The sequence below is a fragment of the Hydra vulgaris genome, chromosome 15, assembly GCF_038396675.1.
Source record: "Hydra vulgaris chromosome 15, alternate assembly HydraT2T_AEP".
Taxonomy (NCBI): domain Eukaryota; kingdom Metazoa; phylum Cnidaria; class Hydrozoa; order Anthoathecata; family Hydridae; genus Hydra; species Hydra vulgaris.
Window position 1 is genome coordinate 33,577,948 of NC_088934.1, and position 17,974 is coordinate 33,595,921.

The 17,974-nt window shown below is 25.8% G+C and overlaps 1 protein-coding gene across 1 annotated transcript in view; it reads left to right on the forward strand.

Moving 5' to 3' along the window:
- The window catches only part of LOC100205880 (putative ATP-dependent RNA helicase TDRD12), a 115,151-nt gene that overhangs the window by 81,140 nt on the left and 16,037 nt on the right, over positions 1-17,974 (forward strand). Inside the window, exons 28-34 of the mRNA XM_065819174.1 lie at positions 11,427-11,477; positions 11,698-11,759; positions 13,301-13,423; positions 13,599-13,659; positions 15,752-15,816; positions 15,995-16,070; positions 16,198-16,250. Coding sequence (XP_065675246.1) covers positions 11,427-11,477; positions 11,698-11,759; positions 13,301-13,423; positions 13,599-13,659; positions 15,752-15,816; positions 15,995-16,070; positions 16,198-16,250 — 491 coding nt within the window. The remainder of the gene's footprint in view (positions 1-11,426; positions 11,478-11,697; positions 11,760-13,300; positions 13,424-13,598; positions 13,660-15,751; positions 15,817-15,994; positions 16,071-16,197; positions 16,251-17,974) is intronic.

Consider the following 17,974-nt stretch of genomic DNA (forward strand, 5'->3'; position numbering starts at 1 on the left):
CAATGGTTTAGTATCAAAGAAGTTATTGACCCAGTTTTTATGGAGTCTGGTGTTGTCGTGAAAGAGTCTTTTCAGTTGAATAGCTTCATTTACGCGGCATAGCTGGGCTATGTAGAGCTCCTTGGTGATCGTGACATTCCTATCGAGCATTTCCCGGTGCGCCATGCCCTCCCAGTCCCACCAAACACATATCATGATCTTCTTTGGATGAAGGTCACGCTTGACTCTCGGCTTTTGCGTATCTCCTGGTGCCACCCATTCCTTCCTTTGCTTCATATTAATGTATAGACACCATTTCTTATCTCCTGTGACGATTCGATACAAAAAGCGCTGTTTATGACCACGTGTTGCTCGATGGCAGGCGAGATGTTGAGAAGCAATTTGAAGGCGATTTTCTTTGTTTACTTCGCTTAACTAGTGAGGTACCCAGGCTCCCAATTTTTCAGCAAATCCCATTGAATGAAGATGGTAGAGAATCGTTTTATGATCACATTTCATTTTTTCGGCCAATTCACGACTTGTTTGTTGACCATCCTCCTTTAAAAGTGCTTTGAGACGCTCTTCGTCGAAGTCAGAAGGTCTCCCGCTGTGAGGTGTGTCGTCGACGTCAAAATCGCCATTTTTAAACTTTGCAAACCATTTTCTTGCAGTGGACCCACCTATGACACCGTCTCCGTATACGTTGCAAATGTCCCGGGTTGCTTCAGCAGCCTTTTGGCCTCGATGAAAAGCGAAGAATAGTAGGTGTCGAAAATGTTGTTTTTTACCTCCTGGATATTCCATTTTTAAGCCTTAAAAGTAACAAAAAATTAAACTATTCCAAAAGACGATTAGGACAGATTTGTAGAGCAGAAAGAGCTCTATCGAATGAATATTTACACTTTATCAAACAGAATCAAATCGTTGTAAAATAAAATAAAATATAAAAACGCTACGGATATATTCCCCAACCCAATATATATATATATATATATATATATATATATATATATATATATATATATATATATATATATATATATATATATATATATATATATATATATATATATATATATATATATATATATATATATATATATATATATATATATATATATATATATATATATATATATATATATATATATATATATATATATATATATATATATATGTAAATTATGTTAGTGTATTTTACAAATAGAGTGCTCAATGTTCTTAAAGAACAGAGCAATAATAAATTAGTAAAAAACACTTATCTAACTTTTTTCTTCAACTTTAAGATTCTTTAACTTTAAGAAACTTAAAGTTGAAGAAAAAAGTTAGATGAGTGTTTTTTACTAATTTCTTATTCTCTTGAAGGTTCAAGTTACTGGTATTTTACTGTATATATATATATATATATATATATATATATATATATATATATATATATATATATATATATATATATATATGTATGTATGTATGTATGTATGTATGTATGTATGTATGTATGTATGTATGTATGTATATAAATTAGTAAAAACACTAATCTAATTTTTAGTTATCTTCTACAAGTTGTTTTGCCATCAGTAGGCTCATTAGGAAGCAACAGAGCTAAAACATTGCAAAACAACTTGTAGAAGACAACTAAAAATTAGATAAGTGTTTTTACTAATTTATTATTGTTCCATTCTTTAAGAATATTGAGCACTCTCTTTGTAGAATGCACTATATATATATATATATATATATATATATATATATATATATATATATATATATATATATATATATATATATATATATATATATATATACATATATATATGTATATTTATATATAAAAAGTATGTTGAGTTATGTCACAGTGGTTAGGGCGCTTTCTTCTGAATCAAGAGGTTTGAGGTTTAATATTAGCTCTGGCCATACTAGTGACATCTACAAGGAATTATATGTAAACTTCCTGATCAAGTGACTTCATGGATGAATATCTTAATGCTTATTAATACCTTAATAAGCAGATTTAAAAAATGATAATAAAAAACAAAAGTAATAATGTTATAAATAAAAAAGACATGATATGATATTATTATACAAAAATAATAAAGAAAATATGAGTTATATATAGTTTTATATATATACTACATTATAATATACATATAATTTTTTGATACATTATAATCTTTCAAAACAATTTCTGTGTTTCTCTAGGGATTTTTTAATAACTAAAATTCATTTTAGTTATTTAAAAAAGTTATTAAATTTTATTTATTAAAATTAAATTAGAATTATTACAACTTTTAAATAACTGAAATTCATTTTAGTTATTAGAAATGGTAGATTTTTATATACTCTAAAGAAATATTTTACACTTTGTTTAAAAACTTTTTTTTTCTTCACACTTTTTATATTAGCATATTTATATTTTTGTTTATATAATTTATAATATAGTTTTTATTATTAAATAAAACTGTGTTTTAAAAGGTATTAATTAAATTCTATATAATAGTAATAATAATGTTGAGTTGAATGTTGGGTTATTCCATGCCAAATCACCCAAAATTTAGGAAATTTTGAACCATGGACCTTCTTAATTTTTTATTAAACTTCTGTTGCATGTTATAACGAAAATTTTACGCAAAAAGTTTTAGCCAGAAATGTTGAGCAGTTGACGAGACTTGTTTCTTGAAATAACTCAGTTTTCTTCATCATCAGTTTCCATGACAATTTAAAAAAACATCTTAATAAAATAATAACAAAACGATGTGTATAACAAAACAAAGAATAACAAAAATATGAAAATAAACATTGTTATGATCATTTCACAATTGCGTAAATCATTTTTTTATGTTTTAAAAACTTAAAAAACTGAAAAAATAAAAAAAATTTCATAATTTTTTTTTACTTATTATCTTACATGTTACAAAAAACCTAAACTTGAAAAACAACAGAAACATTTAGAACTAAAATTTCAAAGGTTTTACTTTTTTAATAAATTATCAAAACATATCCTGTTTTGTTTTTATATAAAATCCGACCAAGTATGATAATAATGTGTATGTGTTTATTAAATTTTATAATTATAAACTTTATAAAAAGTTCAGAACCACATTAGTTGGTAAAATTTTATTGGAGTTTAAACAAATTACTATAAAAAATAAAAATTAACAATATCTACCAGCGCAAAACAACATGCTAAAAAAGAAATTTAAAAATGTTTGAACTATTTCTACATTAAAAACTTTTTTTGTGCAGTATGATGATTTTCCTGGTAAAAAAACTGTTCACCCTGTTCTTGTATGAGATTTTTGGAGAATATGAAGATTTATATCAGATGGCATAACACGCAATGTAGCCTATGTGTACAAAATATATCAATTAATCTTACCCACATTAAAAACAAAATTTCCCAATCTGTCTAAAGTACATTTATTTGCTGATTGTTGTGCAGGACAAAAATTATAAAAGCTTTTACTATTTATGCTAACTAGTAAAAGAATTTGGCCTCAAAGCTGATCGGAACTTTTTTGTCATGTCCCATAGAAAGTCATCATGCAATAGGATCAGCGGTACTGAAATTAGTTGACAGCACAAGAAAGTTTAAAACGGCCATATCGAAACCAAGTTCTCACATCAGAAGTCATGTATGAAATTTGTATTGAAAAAATAAGGCTGTTAACTTCATTTACATAAAAGGTTCAGAATTGCAATTGCAATGTGAAGAACAACAAGAAAGGTACAATGGTGTAACAACTCTAACTGACACTCAGTTTTCATCAGTTTATAGATCTAAGGGATAACAGGTTTGGGGCAAAAGACATAGTACAATTACTAAATACACAATACTTAACAATTTTAAAAGTACAAGTAAAATAGTATTATTTGTATTTAATTATTTAATTTTTAAGTACAAGTAAAATAGTATTATTTGTATTTAATTATTTAATTTTTTTTAAATGTGATAATATTTGTTTTATTTGTGAGCTATTAAAAAAAGTTACTTGTTTTAAGAACTCCTAAAAAAGGCAGACAAAATAACGTCTTTAATTCCTTGAAAAATCTTGTATTCTTAAGTAACTTTCATAAAGTATTATGCGCATGTATAATGAAGTAACTTTCATAAAGTATTATGCGTATGTATAATGAAGTAACTTTTTAAATTATAGTTAGCTTATGTTTATTATATTTGCAAATATTTTTTTCTTGAAAAAGTGATATATCTTTGAAATTATAGTTCTATACGTTACTGTTGTTTTTTGTCTGTTAGATTTTTAGTGACATGTAAGATTATAAGTAATTAAAAATGTTAAAAACAAACAAATTTAATAAGGGTGTTTTGAGATATTAAACCTTAATGTTGGATCATATAAACTTGTTGTTTTATTAATTTTTTAGTTTCTTTCATTTTAAATACAATTATTTAAACCAACAGTTTTATTAATTTTTCAGCCTTTTTTTGTTTTTTACTTTTTGGTTCCTTTCATACCTCAGCATTTTAAGTACATTTTTTAATTTTTCATAAAAAATTATGTTTAAATTATAAATTTTCATTTTCATAAATTTTCAGAAAGTTTAAATGCACTTGTTTTTTTAAAAGTCAAGGTAAGTTTAGAGCGGTACAAAGACAAAACACGAGGCAGGGTCCAGTTTTTTTTTTTTTCTTAGCCAATTATTAATTAAGAAGAAAACAACTTTGAATAAAAAAAAACACAAAATCTTTTCTGAAATTAAATAACAAACTCAAGTAATCAAAAGATTTTTTAGAAAAAAGTGCAATAAAGTGCAATGAAAGGTTATTTGCTTTTTTGTTAGTTGATAATCCATCCAGCTCCATAAATTTTTGATCAGGTTTAAGTCTGACGATCATGCTGGCCAAGGCATGAGTCAAATAATACTTTTTAGGAAATAATCAGTGATTGAATGTGCTGTATGGCATGGAGCATTGTCTTGTTGAAATAACCAATTTTTGTCAACCTGAAACAAATTGGGATAAGACTAGGGATAAACTTGTTTTCCAAAATGTCTCAATGCTCATACTGGTTTAATCTTCCTTTGTATATTTTATGACAGCCAATGCCTGAGCCTGATATACATCCCCCTATGCCGACGGAACCACCAACCTTTTGAATACGGCTTAGTAGGTGTTGCTTCAAATATTTTTCCGTATTTTTGCAATGAACAAATCTCTTATTTTTTCTGTTAATAATTTTGAAATTTGATTCATCACTAAAGATAATCATATTCCATTGTTCCACTGAATAATTTAAATGCTCTTTGCACCATTTTTTTCTTCTTTAGCAATTCACGTCAACAAAGGCTTTCTTACACCATGAAAAGAATTTATTTATTTCTTGCGCAATAACTTACTTATTGTCATTCAACTAACTGTTTTGTCTGCCAGCAAACTATTGATTTCTGTACTTAAAGTTAATACTCCCACTTTTGAGTTATGTCTGCTTAATGTGTAAAGCATGTTTTGATCGCATGCTGTCAGTTTTTTCGGATGCCTGGTACAAGGTTTATCATTGACACTACCAGTTGAGAAATAATTTTTTATTGTTGTACGAACGCTGAATTCTGAAATATTTAGGCGTCTGCCGATTTCTCTATTGCTTATTTTCATTTTATGGATTCCAATGACTTGCCATTTTTTCGACCAATTAGCTCTTTTACCCATAAAAATATAATATTTTGACAAGGTTGGATCAGTTGAAAATTGCTGAAAATATTTAATTTTCTCATCACCCTCCACCTCCTTTACAATATCCATACAATTTTTTTTTCTCTCTAAATTAATAAATTATAGCCATAGTATAAATAAACATAAAAATATAGAGTACATCTCATCAATTTATTGGGTTATCATTTCTTAAAAGTATTATATACATTAAAAAAACAGGTGCGTTTAAACTTTCTGTACAAGGTGTATATATACATATACATGCATACATACATACATATATATACATATATATATATATATATATATATATATATATATATATATATATATATATATTTATATTTATATTTATATATATATATATATATTTATATATGTATGTATACCTATATATATGTATATATGTATGTATACCTATATATATGTATATATGTATGTATACCTATGTATGTGTATATGTATTTATATGTATATATATATATATATATATTTATATTTGTATATATATATATATATATTTATATGTATATATATATATATATATATATATATACATATATATACCTATGTATATGTATATATATATATATACTTATATGTGTATATATATATATACATATATATACCTATATATATGTATATATATTTATATGTATATATATATATATATTTATATGTATATATATATATATATGCATATATATATATATATATATATTTATATGTATATATATATATATATATATATATATATATATATATATATATATATATATATATATATATATATATATATATATATATATATATGTATATATATATATATATATATATATATATATATATGTATATATATGTGTATATATATAGGCTTGGCCAGGAAGGCGTGCGATTTCACGTCATAATATGACCACGCAAATACTATTTGATTTTGAAAACTTGACCATGGCTGTTAATAGGTTTTGAAAATTTGCATACATTTAAAAAAAATAATCTTAACTTTGAAGAAGTTTAAAAAAAAAACTTATCGTAAAAGAAGGAAATTATTCTTCATAAAAATAATACCTAAAAATAACGAAAAATAAAATAAAAAAATGAAATTAAAACTCAACTAAATTAAATAATAAACTATAACAATGAGATTATGTAAATTACGTTTAGAATAAATAAATTTGAATTGTTTATCTTAACTGATGTTTTTATAATATAAGAATATGGGAAACTTAAATAAAGTAACAACTTACAAATAGCGCTTGTTTAATTAACGCGAGCATTTAAAAGTTAAAAAAAAGTTTCTTGACAATTCTTCGGGTATAAAAAAAATAAATAAATAAAATCATTTGTTTAAAAAGTTGATATAATCTTTGTTTAAAAACATTTATGATAAAAAATAAATATTTATATAAATATAAAAAAAACTATATTATTCAATGTTTTTTATATAATAATATAAAAACATAAGTAAAGATCGAAGTTATTTTTATTCAAATGGCTTTCAAAAAAGTTGTAAACAAAATATAATTTGCATAGTCATATTAATACTTGAAATGCATGCCTTCCTGGCCAAGCCTATATATATATATATATATATATATATATATATATATATATATATATATATATATATATATATATATATATATATATATATATATATATATATATATATATATATATATATATATATATATTTAGTCCTCTGAATTAGGCTGAGGATCGGCATTTGGCAAAGCCGGCCTAACCTTTAAGTGTTTTTAAGGTCAACGATTTTTTTGCCGACCTCGTTTTTAAAGTTTAATATTGATATCTTGAACTCTAAAAGAATGGAAAAAAAGTTTTAAAATAAGTAACGTTGCCAGATATTACTAATAACACCTTATTTTTTATCGGAAAAAAATTACAAACAACAAATGCTATAATTTTTGGAAGAATTCCAAAACCTGGCCCAATGTTGATTCAATTTATCTAATTTATCCATCATTACTATATCCTCAAGTTTCAGTGCTAGGAATGGTATTTCATATTTTGTGCGGGTTATATTTTGCTCGTGTAAACTGACTTACACAAGTGAGGAAACAAGCTCGAGCTATAGCTGCTATTCCTGCTGAAGCCTTTATTTACATGTGTTTATACACACACACACACACACACACGCACACACTAGGGTTGTCCAGGATTAGTATGAAGTGTCAAAACGTTGTGAAGTGAAGTTTTTTTTCCATTACACTATCAATAGCATGTCTAAAAATAGTTTTTACAGATTTTTGATAAGTGATCCTGAGGACCCTCAAGGCCTCTGAATTTGATCCACATTTTTCAAGCAAAAATTAAAATCTTGTACATTATAAAATGTTATAATTCTATAAATATAACAACATAACTTAAACAAAATCATGTTTAATATAAAGGTAATCAGATCCACACAAAAAAAAAAAGTTAATGTTACATTTAACACTTAAAAGAAATAAAATGTTTTAGTCAATTTTGTGACCAAACATAACAAAAAGTGAAGGACTTTACAGACTTTACTTGAAAAATTAGTAATTTACTTGAAAAGTATTTAATCTCTTTTACTCAACACACTCATATAGTACTTAGTACTACACTACAGTTTCACAAATTTAGTCTTTTTATCAAAACTGGAATATAACTTTCTATGCTGCTCAACACCCTGCAACAACCATGCCCTTTGCTCAATATCAGTTGTAATGATTGTAGCAAAATCCAAGATTCACTTGACACCACGCTCCGCTGCATCGTTGACAACTTTAACTGTACAAATAAATTGTTCTACAACTCTAAAAGTCTGTTCTGAATTCCACTGCTCCTCTGGTTTGGAAAGCCAAACAGTGCTCACTCTTGAAATATGGAACAACTAATGAGATTCAGGCCCAATCAAACTTATCAAAGGTGTTTTACAACCAATTTTTTTGAATACTGGTTTACCAAGGCGAAAGTTTTCTGGTTTTCTCTTTCTTTATTGCATGTGTCATCAAAGGATGTTTACTAAATAAAGCAAATGACACAACTTCTTCTGACAAGTACCATCGATGATTACGGAGTTTGTTATTCACAACATCAGTAATATCTTTGTCAACACTCCTAAAATCAATCATGTCATGAATAAACTGGAGGTCGTTTATAGATGCATCCGCTCCCCATGATGTTTTCATCCACACAGGAGTGTAGAAATAAGCCAAAATCTATTCATACGCATGAGTTTAGCAACCTTGTCATCATCATATTGCATCTGTTTAAAAAAAAATTACCTCTTTCCAGCATATATGTTGTTGGCCATCCAATGTGCTTGATGCATCTCCCCTGGTTTGAAAAAGTGGGCACCACGTGGGGGAGTTTCACTCAAGATTATCAGAGTATTTTCAGCAGATTTACAGTAATCATCTCTTGGAAAAGTTGTTGAATACTTGCAAAAAAGCATGTCTATAAGTTCTTTGATAACTTTATGTCTTATGTTTAACAACCATTCGTTTTCAGTTTCCAGTACTTTTATTGCTTGAACTTTATCCAAGTTTGACCATGCATCTTTAAATTTTGCAAACAGTTTGTTTTCTGGGCCTAAAATGTCACCAAATAATAATTTCCATACAGCACCAACAAGTTCTAAAATGTGATGATGACAAGCTAGATAGAGTAACTTTTTATCTAGACTTGCTTCCATTAACTTAGCAGCTCCTTTGAGTGTACTACTATTGCTAGCTGTTGTATCAAACAATAGAGCTACAACTCTGTCTGGCAGATCACAAACTTGTATCAGACCAAGCATTGCTTCAGCTTGAGTTGCTCCTAGGGAGTTAGTTAGAGAAGGTACACCTAATAATTTCTTTTCCTTGTATTCAGGAGCTCCAGAAATAAGAATTGCAAGTCGTTCATATGTGTCTCCCAGCATATCTTTTAAAAGCTTACCATCCCAATGCAAAGCACCATATTGGGGAGGGTTCTGTTTCACTGTCTCCATGACACTTTCTGCAATCTTTTGATGATTGAACATTTTTGTTCTCAGAGATGTAGATCTTGATATCTCAAAATGTTCAAGATTACCTCCAGCAGCTTTTATTAATACTGATACAATCATTGTTGTTTGATTATCTGACAACTTGAGACGATCAGCAGCACTGGTTATCTGTTCACATTGCATTATTTTCCTAGCTAGCTTAAGAGTTACATATTCGCCTTGATCTATTTTTTTTGCTTCTTGTTGTAGATTTGTTTCAAAATCAGGATCAATTTCAGTTCGGTCATCTTCATTTAATTGTGTCTCAGAATCATATTCTAGCAAAGCAGCAACTCCTTCAACCTGTTCTTCTCTTAAAATATCCAACCTGCACTGTTCTTTTTCTGTAATTCTTGTTTCACTTGCTTGTCTTGCAAGTTTCATTTTGGCTTTGGTTTCAAAAATTTTATCATGTCTATCCATACATGCTCTTCTTTTCTTTTGTTGGTCCAAATAAAAGTTGATATCATCTTTTTTTTTCTTTCTGACAGAAATCTTGATTTCTTTATTTCATCTATGGCATCAGGTGCACCAATGTTAAAAAGAAAATCCAATCGTTTAATAAAACTTGCTCTCTTGTTACCAGAATCAGTTGTTCTTCCTTTATTTTTTATCAAACTCTGCCATTCATTCCAAAGTTTCATAACATCAAACATGCAATTCTGTCTGTATTTAGTTTTTATGCGCGCCATATTCCAAAAAACAATAACTGCATCAACCACAACATAAGCAATATCCTCATTCTTCACTTTATTTTTAATATTTTCTGGATCGTTCCTTAGAAATAAGACATATTTCATAATTTGCCTACAATCAGGCAGTTTGGCCCCATTAATTGATGTTGAAGGATGATCAATTAACCAGAAATCAGTAAACTTTCTTGTCACAGGTCTGCTTGGAGTTCCTTTATGTGAGCTAGAAGTACCTTAACGAAGTGGATTCTCTTTATGTTCTTCAGACTTTTTGTCTTTAGTACTTCGCTGTGGTGATGGATCACCACGAAATTTGAAGAATTTCACATCAGCACAAGAGTGTCGTACTTGGCCAACATGTGGGACTTGTCAGGTCTGCAAAAAATTATTTAAGTTTTTTGCTATCTATTACAAAAGGGGTAATGATTGCTATGCTTGAATAAATTTGAGAGAAAAAAATGAATTGTAAAAAAACATTAATGAATTATTTTTACAATTAAAACTAGTCAAACTTACAATAAATAAATTATGAACTTATAATGAACGAGTATTATATATTTTTTACATATACTTATTTTTGCATGCCGACACATAGAAAATCAGGTCAGCAGTAGTATGCCGTCGTAAAACAAAGATAGATCTTTTGCATTAGCATCGCGGAATGCCCACCTGAGTTTCACAGGCTGCATATATATACACACATATTTATATATGTACACAAACATACATATATATATATATATATATATATATATATATATATATATATATATATATATATATATATATATATATATATATATGTATGTATGTATGTTTATATATGTATATTTATATATGTATGTATTTATATACATACATACTTATATACATACATACATACATACATACATACATACATACATACATACATACATACATACATACATACATACATACATACATACATACATACATACATACACATATAAAATTTGACCCGGCTTAAATCAATGTTTTATGTAAGTAATATTTTACATCATAGAGATTTCTTGTCATAGAGATATAAATTTTTATTTTTTTATTTTTATAGAGTCTCTTGCAAAGATGTGACAATATATGTGTTGAAATTTATAAAGAACAGGTTTTTCTTAAATTTTGGCTACCTTAAAATTTAAATATTTTAGTTGTTTTAATTTTTATTTTGTTTTATTTTCATGATATTAATTTTATTGATAAGTCAACTATTACTCATAAATGTAAAAATATGTTAATCATAAATGGCAATTTAAAAACTATAAGGTAACATTTCAAAATATAATAACTTTAATGACTATTGATTAATTTTATGAAATTTTTTTTAGAAAATTGAAGATAAGCTAATAAAATGCAATCAACTAAAAAATATTGTTTTAGACATCAAGAAGTATGTTATATGCCATAATTTAATAGTATTTTTTTCTCCCTTGGATTTAATAGATTTATAAGTTATTCTTTTTATTACTAACACTACAATAAGTTACTAAAATAATTATTAGAAATTAGATATTTATTTGATCATACTAGACATCACTGATGGTGTCATACTAAAATAGAAATAGGTGAAAACAAGTTTGAAACAAGAGGTCATCTAAAACTGGGCCTTTATTATTTATTGGAAAAACAACATGTAAAAGCAAGAAAAGAGTTTTTTTTTAAATGTTCTACATGCAAAAACATGTGATTAGAACTGCTTTGTGGATAAATATAATAATTTTGAATTTGATGGTAATTAGATTATCTGCATACCACCAAATATAGAAATTTGAACTAAATTACACTTACAAAACAGGAAAATTAAGTGGTAGAAACATGGTGTTAGGATGTTTCTTGTTACCTGGTATTAGTTCTATTCATTTAATATATTAGTTATATTATTTCATTTAGTATAACAGACAGATGATATTTATGTTATTATACTTAAAGAAATAATGCTTTTGAATGCTGAAGAAAATAACATTTCGTTGCTTTAAACATTTCAGCAGAATGATTAAAAGCATGATTTTTATTGTTAAGCGGTGGTTTTAAAATAATGGTGCAATTCACATATTTAAATCCAATAGAAAATTTTTGAAAAGTTGTGAAAGATAAGATGACCAAAACAAAAGTCTTGTAACAGTAAGATGGATAGTTGTAAATGCATCAGGGTATCCTATTATCGACATTATCATCAGAAAATAGTCAATAACATGACCTAAAAGGTATTAAAGTTGCACAAAAAAAAAAGATGCAACAAAATATTGTTGTCTATAAACTGTGAATTGATTAATTACACAACAGAGTTTTTGTTTCTATTTGATACAATAACAAATGATAAACTACAATCTTATTTTCTACTTATTGTGTATATAAACACAATTATATATGCATGTATATATACACACATTTATATATGCATGTATATAAACATACATATTAGATTAGGTAGTTTAAACTATATTTAAAAAAATGTTTTGTCACATCTCCCTTATGCGCGTTCTGTTTTACAAATTAACATTTAATTAAAACAATAAAAAATGAGTGTTACAAAAATAACAAAATTACGAGTTCAAGAATTGAATCTTTTTATAAAAGCTTTTTGTTTATTTATTTATTATTTAATTCATTTTGTTTATAATAAATAAAAAGTTTCATTTTTATTAAAAGTTTTTTCAAAATTTTTTATGGTTGATAATGAAAATCACTACAATGAAAAATTTTATACAATTTTGATTTTTTTGTATGTTTGGAACTTAATTATCAAATGTTCATTGGCCATTTTGCTAGTCTGAAAATTTATTTTTAAAGCTAACTTTTTCAATTTAATATTATTTCATTATATAAAACCACATATAACATGAAAATTATTTTAAAAATTAAAAAAAAAAAAAAAAAATGATGTTTTGACTACAACTCTAATATACATAAATACTTATCCAATGAATTTAGGGATGATATGGTTAAACAAGGATGTGTCTACTCTGTTTGTAAACTTTTTTCATTGGCAAAAGATGATGCCTTGATCAAAATTCTTTTGGAGTGTTTGCAGCATTTCATTCTGGTCAACAAACAGTTAGTCTTTTTAAATTAATTTTTTTTTTTTTTGTACAAGAAAGTATAATAATTTTAAAGGAATTTTTTGAGTGACATTGTAATTAATGTTAGAAAAAATATTTAATTTTTTTTTTAATTACATATTCAATAAAATAATAATAAACCTTAAATGAAGACTTTTATTTTTTTAAAGAAATTGCATCATTTTCTTTGAGGAAAACACACTGAAAACCTTATGTGTTCTACTTAGAAGGGTATAGTTTCGTGTTTGTTACTTATTTATGTTTAGTAATATATTTGTTTTTATTTAAGAATTTTTAATTATCATTTTAAATTATTTTCTATATGGCAAAAATTAAAAAAGCTTGATTGACATCTACAAGGGAGATTTTTCTGACATGATTGCAGGGTTATCATTAAAAAACCTGCTCAAAAAAACCCGCTTAAAAAAACCCAATAAAGCCCGAGCAGTTTGGATTTTATTAGGTTTTTTTAAAGATATTTTATAATTTTATGAACTATTATAACCAACATTAACATTAACCAACATTAACTATTATATTATAACCTAACTTAATTATCAACTATTATTATTAACTAAATTATTATTAACTATTATAGCCAGCAATAACAGCTATCAGTGTAGATTTACTAACATTTGTATCATTTGGAAATACAGCTATCAGTGTAGATTTACTAACATTTGTATCATTATTTGGAAATACAGCTATCAGTGTAGATTTACTAACATTTGTATCATTATTTGGAAATACAGCTATCAGTGTAGATTTACTAACATTTGTATCATTATTTGGAAATACATTATCACAACTTTTATTCGAATATTTTTATTGATAGCGATTTTTTTTTATCTTTTATGTTATTCACCTCCCAAGACTGAGAAGGCCACTACAGTTGAGGAGGTTACCTTATTGTAGTCACAACTCTCTCTCAACTCTTTAACTCCAAAACATGAACCTTTATGAACAAGGCCAATGTGCAGAGAAACAAGTTTAAAATAAATCAATACATTTGTTTAACATGAAATTTTTTTTTTCATTTCAATTTTAAATTATGTTTACAAATCTTTTTCAAAATAGTTTGAAAACTTCTTTTTATAAATAACATGATGTAAAATATATTTTAAAGTTTAAGTAAAAAATTATACTAATTTTCAATATCATTAAACAAAAAAAAAAAATTAACAGATTTAAAATAAAAATAGAACCCCTGGTCTGAGTTTTTTCCAACCCTGTATGATTGGGAGTATAAATTGATGGTTAATGAAAACACAGTATGGTGTCTTGATAAAAATACTCTCTTAGGTGTGATAAAAGCTGCATTCTGTTTGTCTCAGCAAACATCTCTTTTCACCCCTAAGCCACTCAAAAGTGCTAAAGGTATCCCTAAAGGTGCAAAGTCAAACCTAAGAGTGCACATTTATTTCTAAGAGTAAATAATTTTTTGTCTAAAACTTCCTAACATTTCGTGTTTTTTGTTAACTAGGTTAACAAAATTATAATTTTTTAAAAAGAAGCAAAAAAGTTAATTAATTGCAAAATGTCTAATTATTATTCTGTTGTATATTTAATCATATTCTTTTATGTTGTATATTTTCTTTACACTTTTCAAGCAAGATTTCTTTCCCAGCTTCAAATTCAATGTCTATTGTATGCCCAGCATAGCCCAAGTTTGTTTTCCTTCAGATATTGGAATCTTCTCCAGTTATTTTAAACTAATCTTTTATGTGAAAACTTCAATTTACCTGAACCAAGTGCTTAAAAAATTTTCAGTATACAATCTGATATATTTACAGAAATATAAATTTTTAGTTGTTAATTTTCCTCAGCAATAAAAATTTTTAATAACTCAAATTCAGTAAGTTTAAGAAAACTTCTACAAGCTGGTTCCAGAACCAATGAGTTTTATTGTTGTACTCTCATTACGTGATAACAATCAAATTTCTCTAGAGCAATCTGAAAACTTCTCTATAATAATATGTTCTCAATAATAATAATAATCTTTGTTTCTGACAATATTTAGAAATATCAAAATCACAATAATCTTGATATTTTTAAATGTACATCAACTCATTATTACATATTACATTATTGATTACATCATTACATTATTGATTACATCATTACATTGGTTACATGCTCATTGAGCTTTCTACTTTTTCTTGGATTATTTCTAACTGATGACCTTTTCTTCAAACTATTAAAGTAACTTTAAAATTACTTGGTTTTGTATGCACTATAGTTGTTTTTTTTTTGTTTTTTTTTTAATTTGTTTATAAAAATTGTATTTTTAAATTTTATTATTTTATTTTTATTCAAATTGCAGACTGATAATGAGGAATTACAAAACTTGATTTTCAATATAATGCCCAACTTTTGTGATCAAGAAAGGTTATGATTTATTTAATTATATATAAAAGTTGTGTTATATTTACACATTTATATGTTATATTACCACTCAATCGACGTTCGTTCTGAAACATTTGTTTTTATAATATATTTGTAATTGAATGGTTTGGGTAGACAGTACTACTACAGGAAATTAAAGTTTATAATTATTTGCAATTAGGTTTCTTCAGTGTTTAAATGACAATGGATTTGTTAACTCAAGCTGTAGAATATTAAAAGCAACATCAAATTCAGAGGTACTTTTTCTTTATTTGTCATAGATTATCACGTGACTAATGAAACGTTTCCATGACAGCTACGAGCTACAAACATACTTATTCATAATTTCATTTAGTATTAAAAAAATTTGTTTCATTTATTTAGGTTATTCTGTCCATACTAAAAGGGATTTACATTACTCTGAAAAAAGATGACACGTAAATTTTTATAGTTATTTCAATTGAATTCAAATATTGTTCAATTTTGAGAAACAATCATTTTTTGGGTTTTAAGCAAACAAACATAACTTAAGTAATACTTGTTTATCTAAATCTATAGAAGTTGATATTTGTCCCTTTTAAGTAATACTTGTTTATCCAAATCTATTTATCAAAATAGAGTCTGCATTTGACACTATTAAGTAATACTTGCTTATCCAAATCTATAAAGGTTGACACACACACAAATACAGATATAAATAGGTGTTGGACAATGGTGTCCCTTGGACCATTTTCAAGATTATTTAGAAGGGAGGCAGCCAACCATTGTATATTTTTATTAAAAATATAAACAATTATTGGTTGACTCTCTTATGTTATTATGTATTTTGTTTCTGCTATTGTTAACCATAATGTGGTGTTGATATATTATTCTTGCTTTTTAATTAAAAAAACTCAACTAGCTTTATTAGTTGACAATAAAAATTGAGGCAATTCCTAATAGGAACAATAGCCTCTTATGGAAAATACCCAGAAAACATTTGCCTTAGAAATTGCTTAAAGTTATTGTTAAAGTTATTGAATTGGCACATAAGAGAAAAGGTAGTCTCAAACATTTCAGATCAAAATATAATATCTTGTTTCTTGAGAAAACTTTATTGTATGTTTTACTTTTAACAACCATAACTTTGGAACAAGTTTATCAATTGGAACAAGTTTATTGATTTTCAATTGGAACAAGTTTATTGATTTTCAATTGGAACAAGTTTATTGATTTTCAATTGGAACAAGTTTATTGATTTTCAATTGGAACAAGTTTGTTGATTTTCAATTGGAACAAGTTTGTTGATTTTTAATTGGAACAAGTTTATTGATTTTCAATTGGAACAAGTTTGTTAATTTTCGATTTGAACAAGTTTGTTGATTTTATTTTTCAATTGGAACAAGTTTGTTGATTTTATTTTTTAATTTAAATCGTTTAAACTAATATAACAAAAATTACTAATGAAATCTAAATTCGGTATTTGATAAATATTATATTTCTTTATAATTTGTTTCTTAAAACAATCCTATACTTATACATAGTTTATTATTTGTTTACCACAACTTATTTCTTTCTTTTTTGAAAGTCATTATTTGTATGTGTGAATGTGTTTTTGTTTGTACCGGAAGGTATTTATAAATGTAATTTATGCTCATAAATAAATGTCAAAAGAACTTTACATTTTATTGAACTAAAAGAAACAAAAAAATTAAAAAAAAAGTTTGTGAAAAGAATTTCTTTAAACAAAAACACTTCTCCTTTTTTAAAATTGAAATTAAGTTTATTATTTGCTTTCACATGTTTTAATCTATGATGGAGTTAAGTCTCGCAATCATAGATTAAAACATGTGAAACAATTAATAATTTTACATAATGAATTAGTTAGCAGATGATAAAAAAAAATTCTTTAATAAGTATTACTATTTTACATTCTTTTGAAACTAAATTTAATTTTTAATAAGTATTACTATTTTACATTCTTTTGAAACTAAATTTAATTTTTTAATTTTTAAAAACTGTTTAATTAAAAGTCTTTTAATAAAAAAACTATATAAAATAATAAGTTTCTTTAACAAAAAAGTTCACAGTTGTGGTTAATTGCTTTTTTTTATAACTTAATACTTTCTGAATAAATGTCGCATAAATTGTATTAAAAGATAATTTAAGTATTAAAAATATA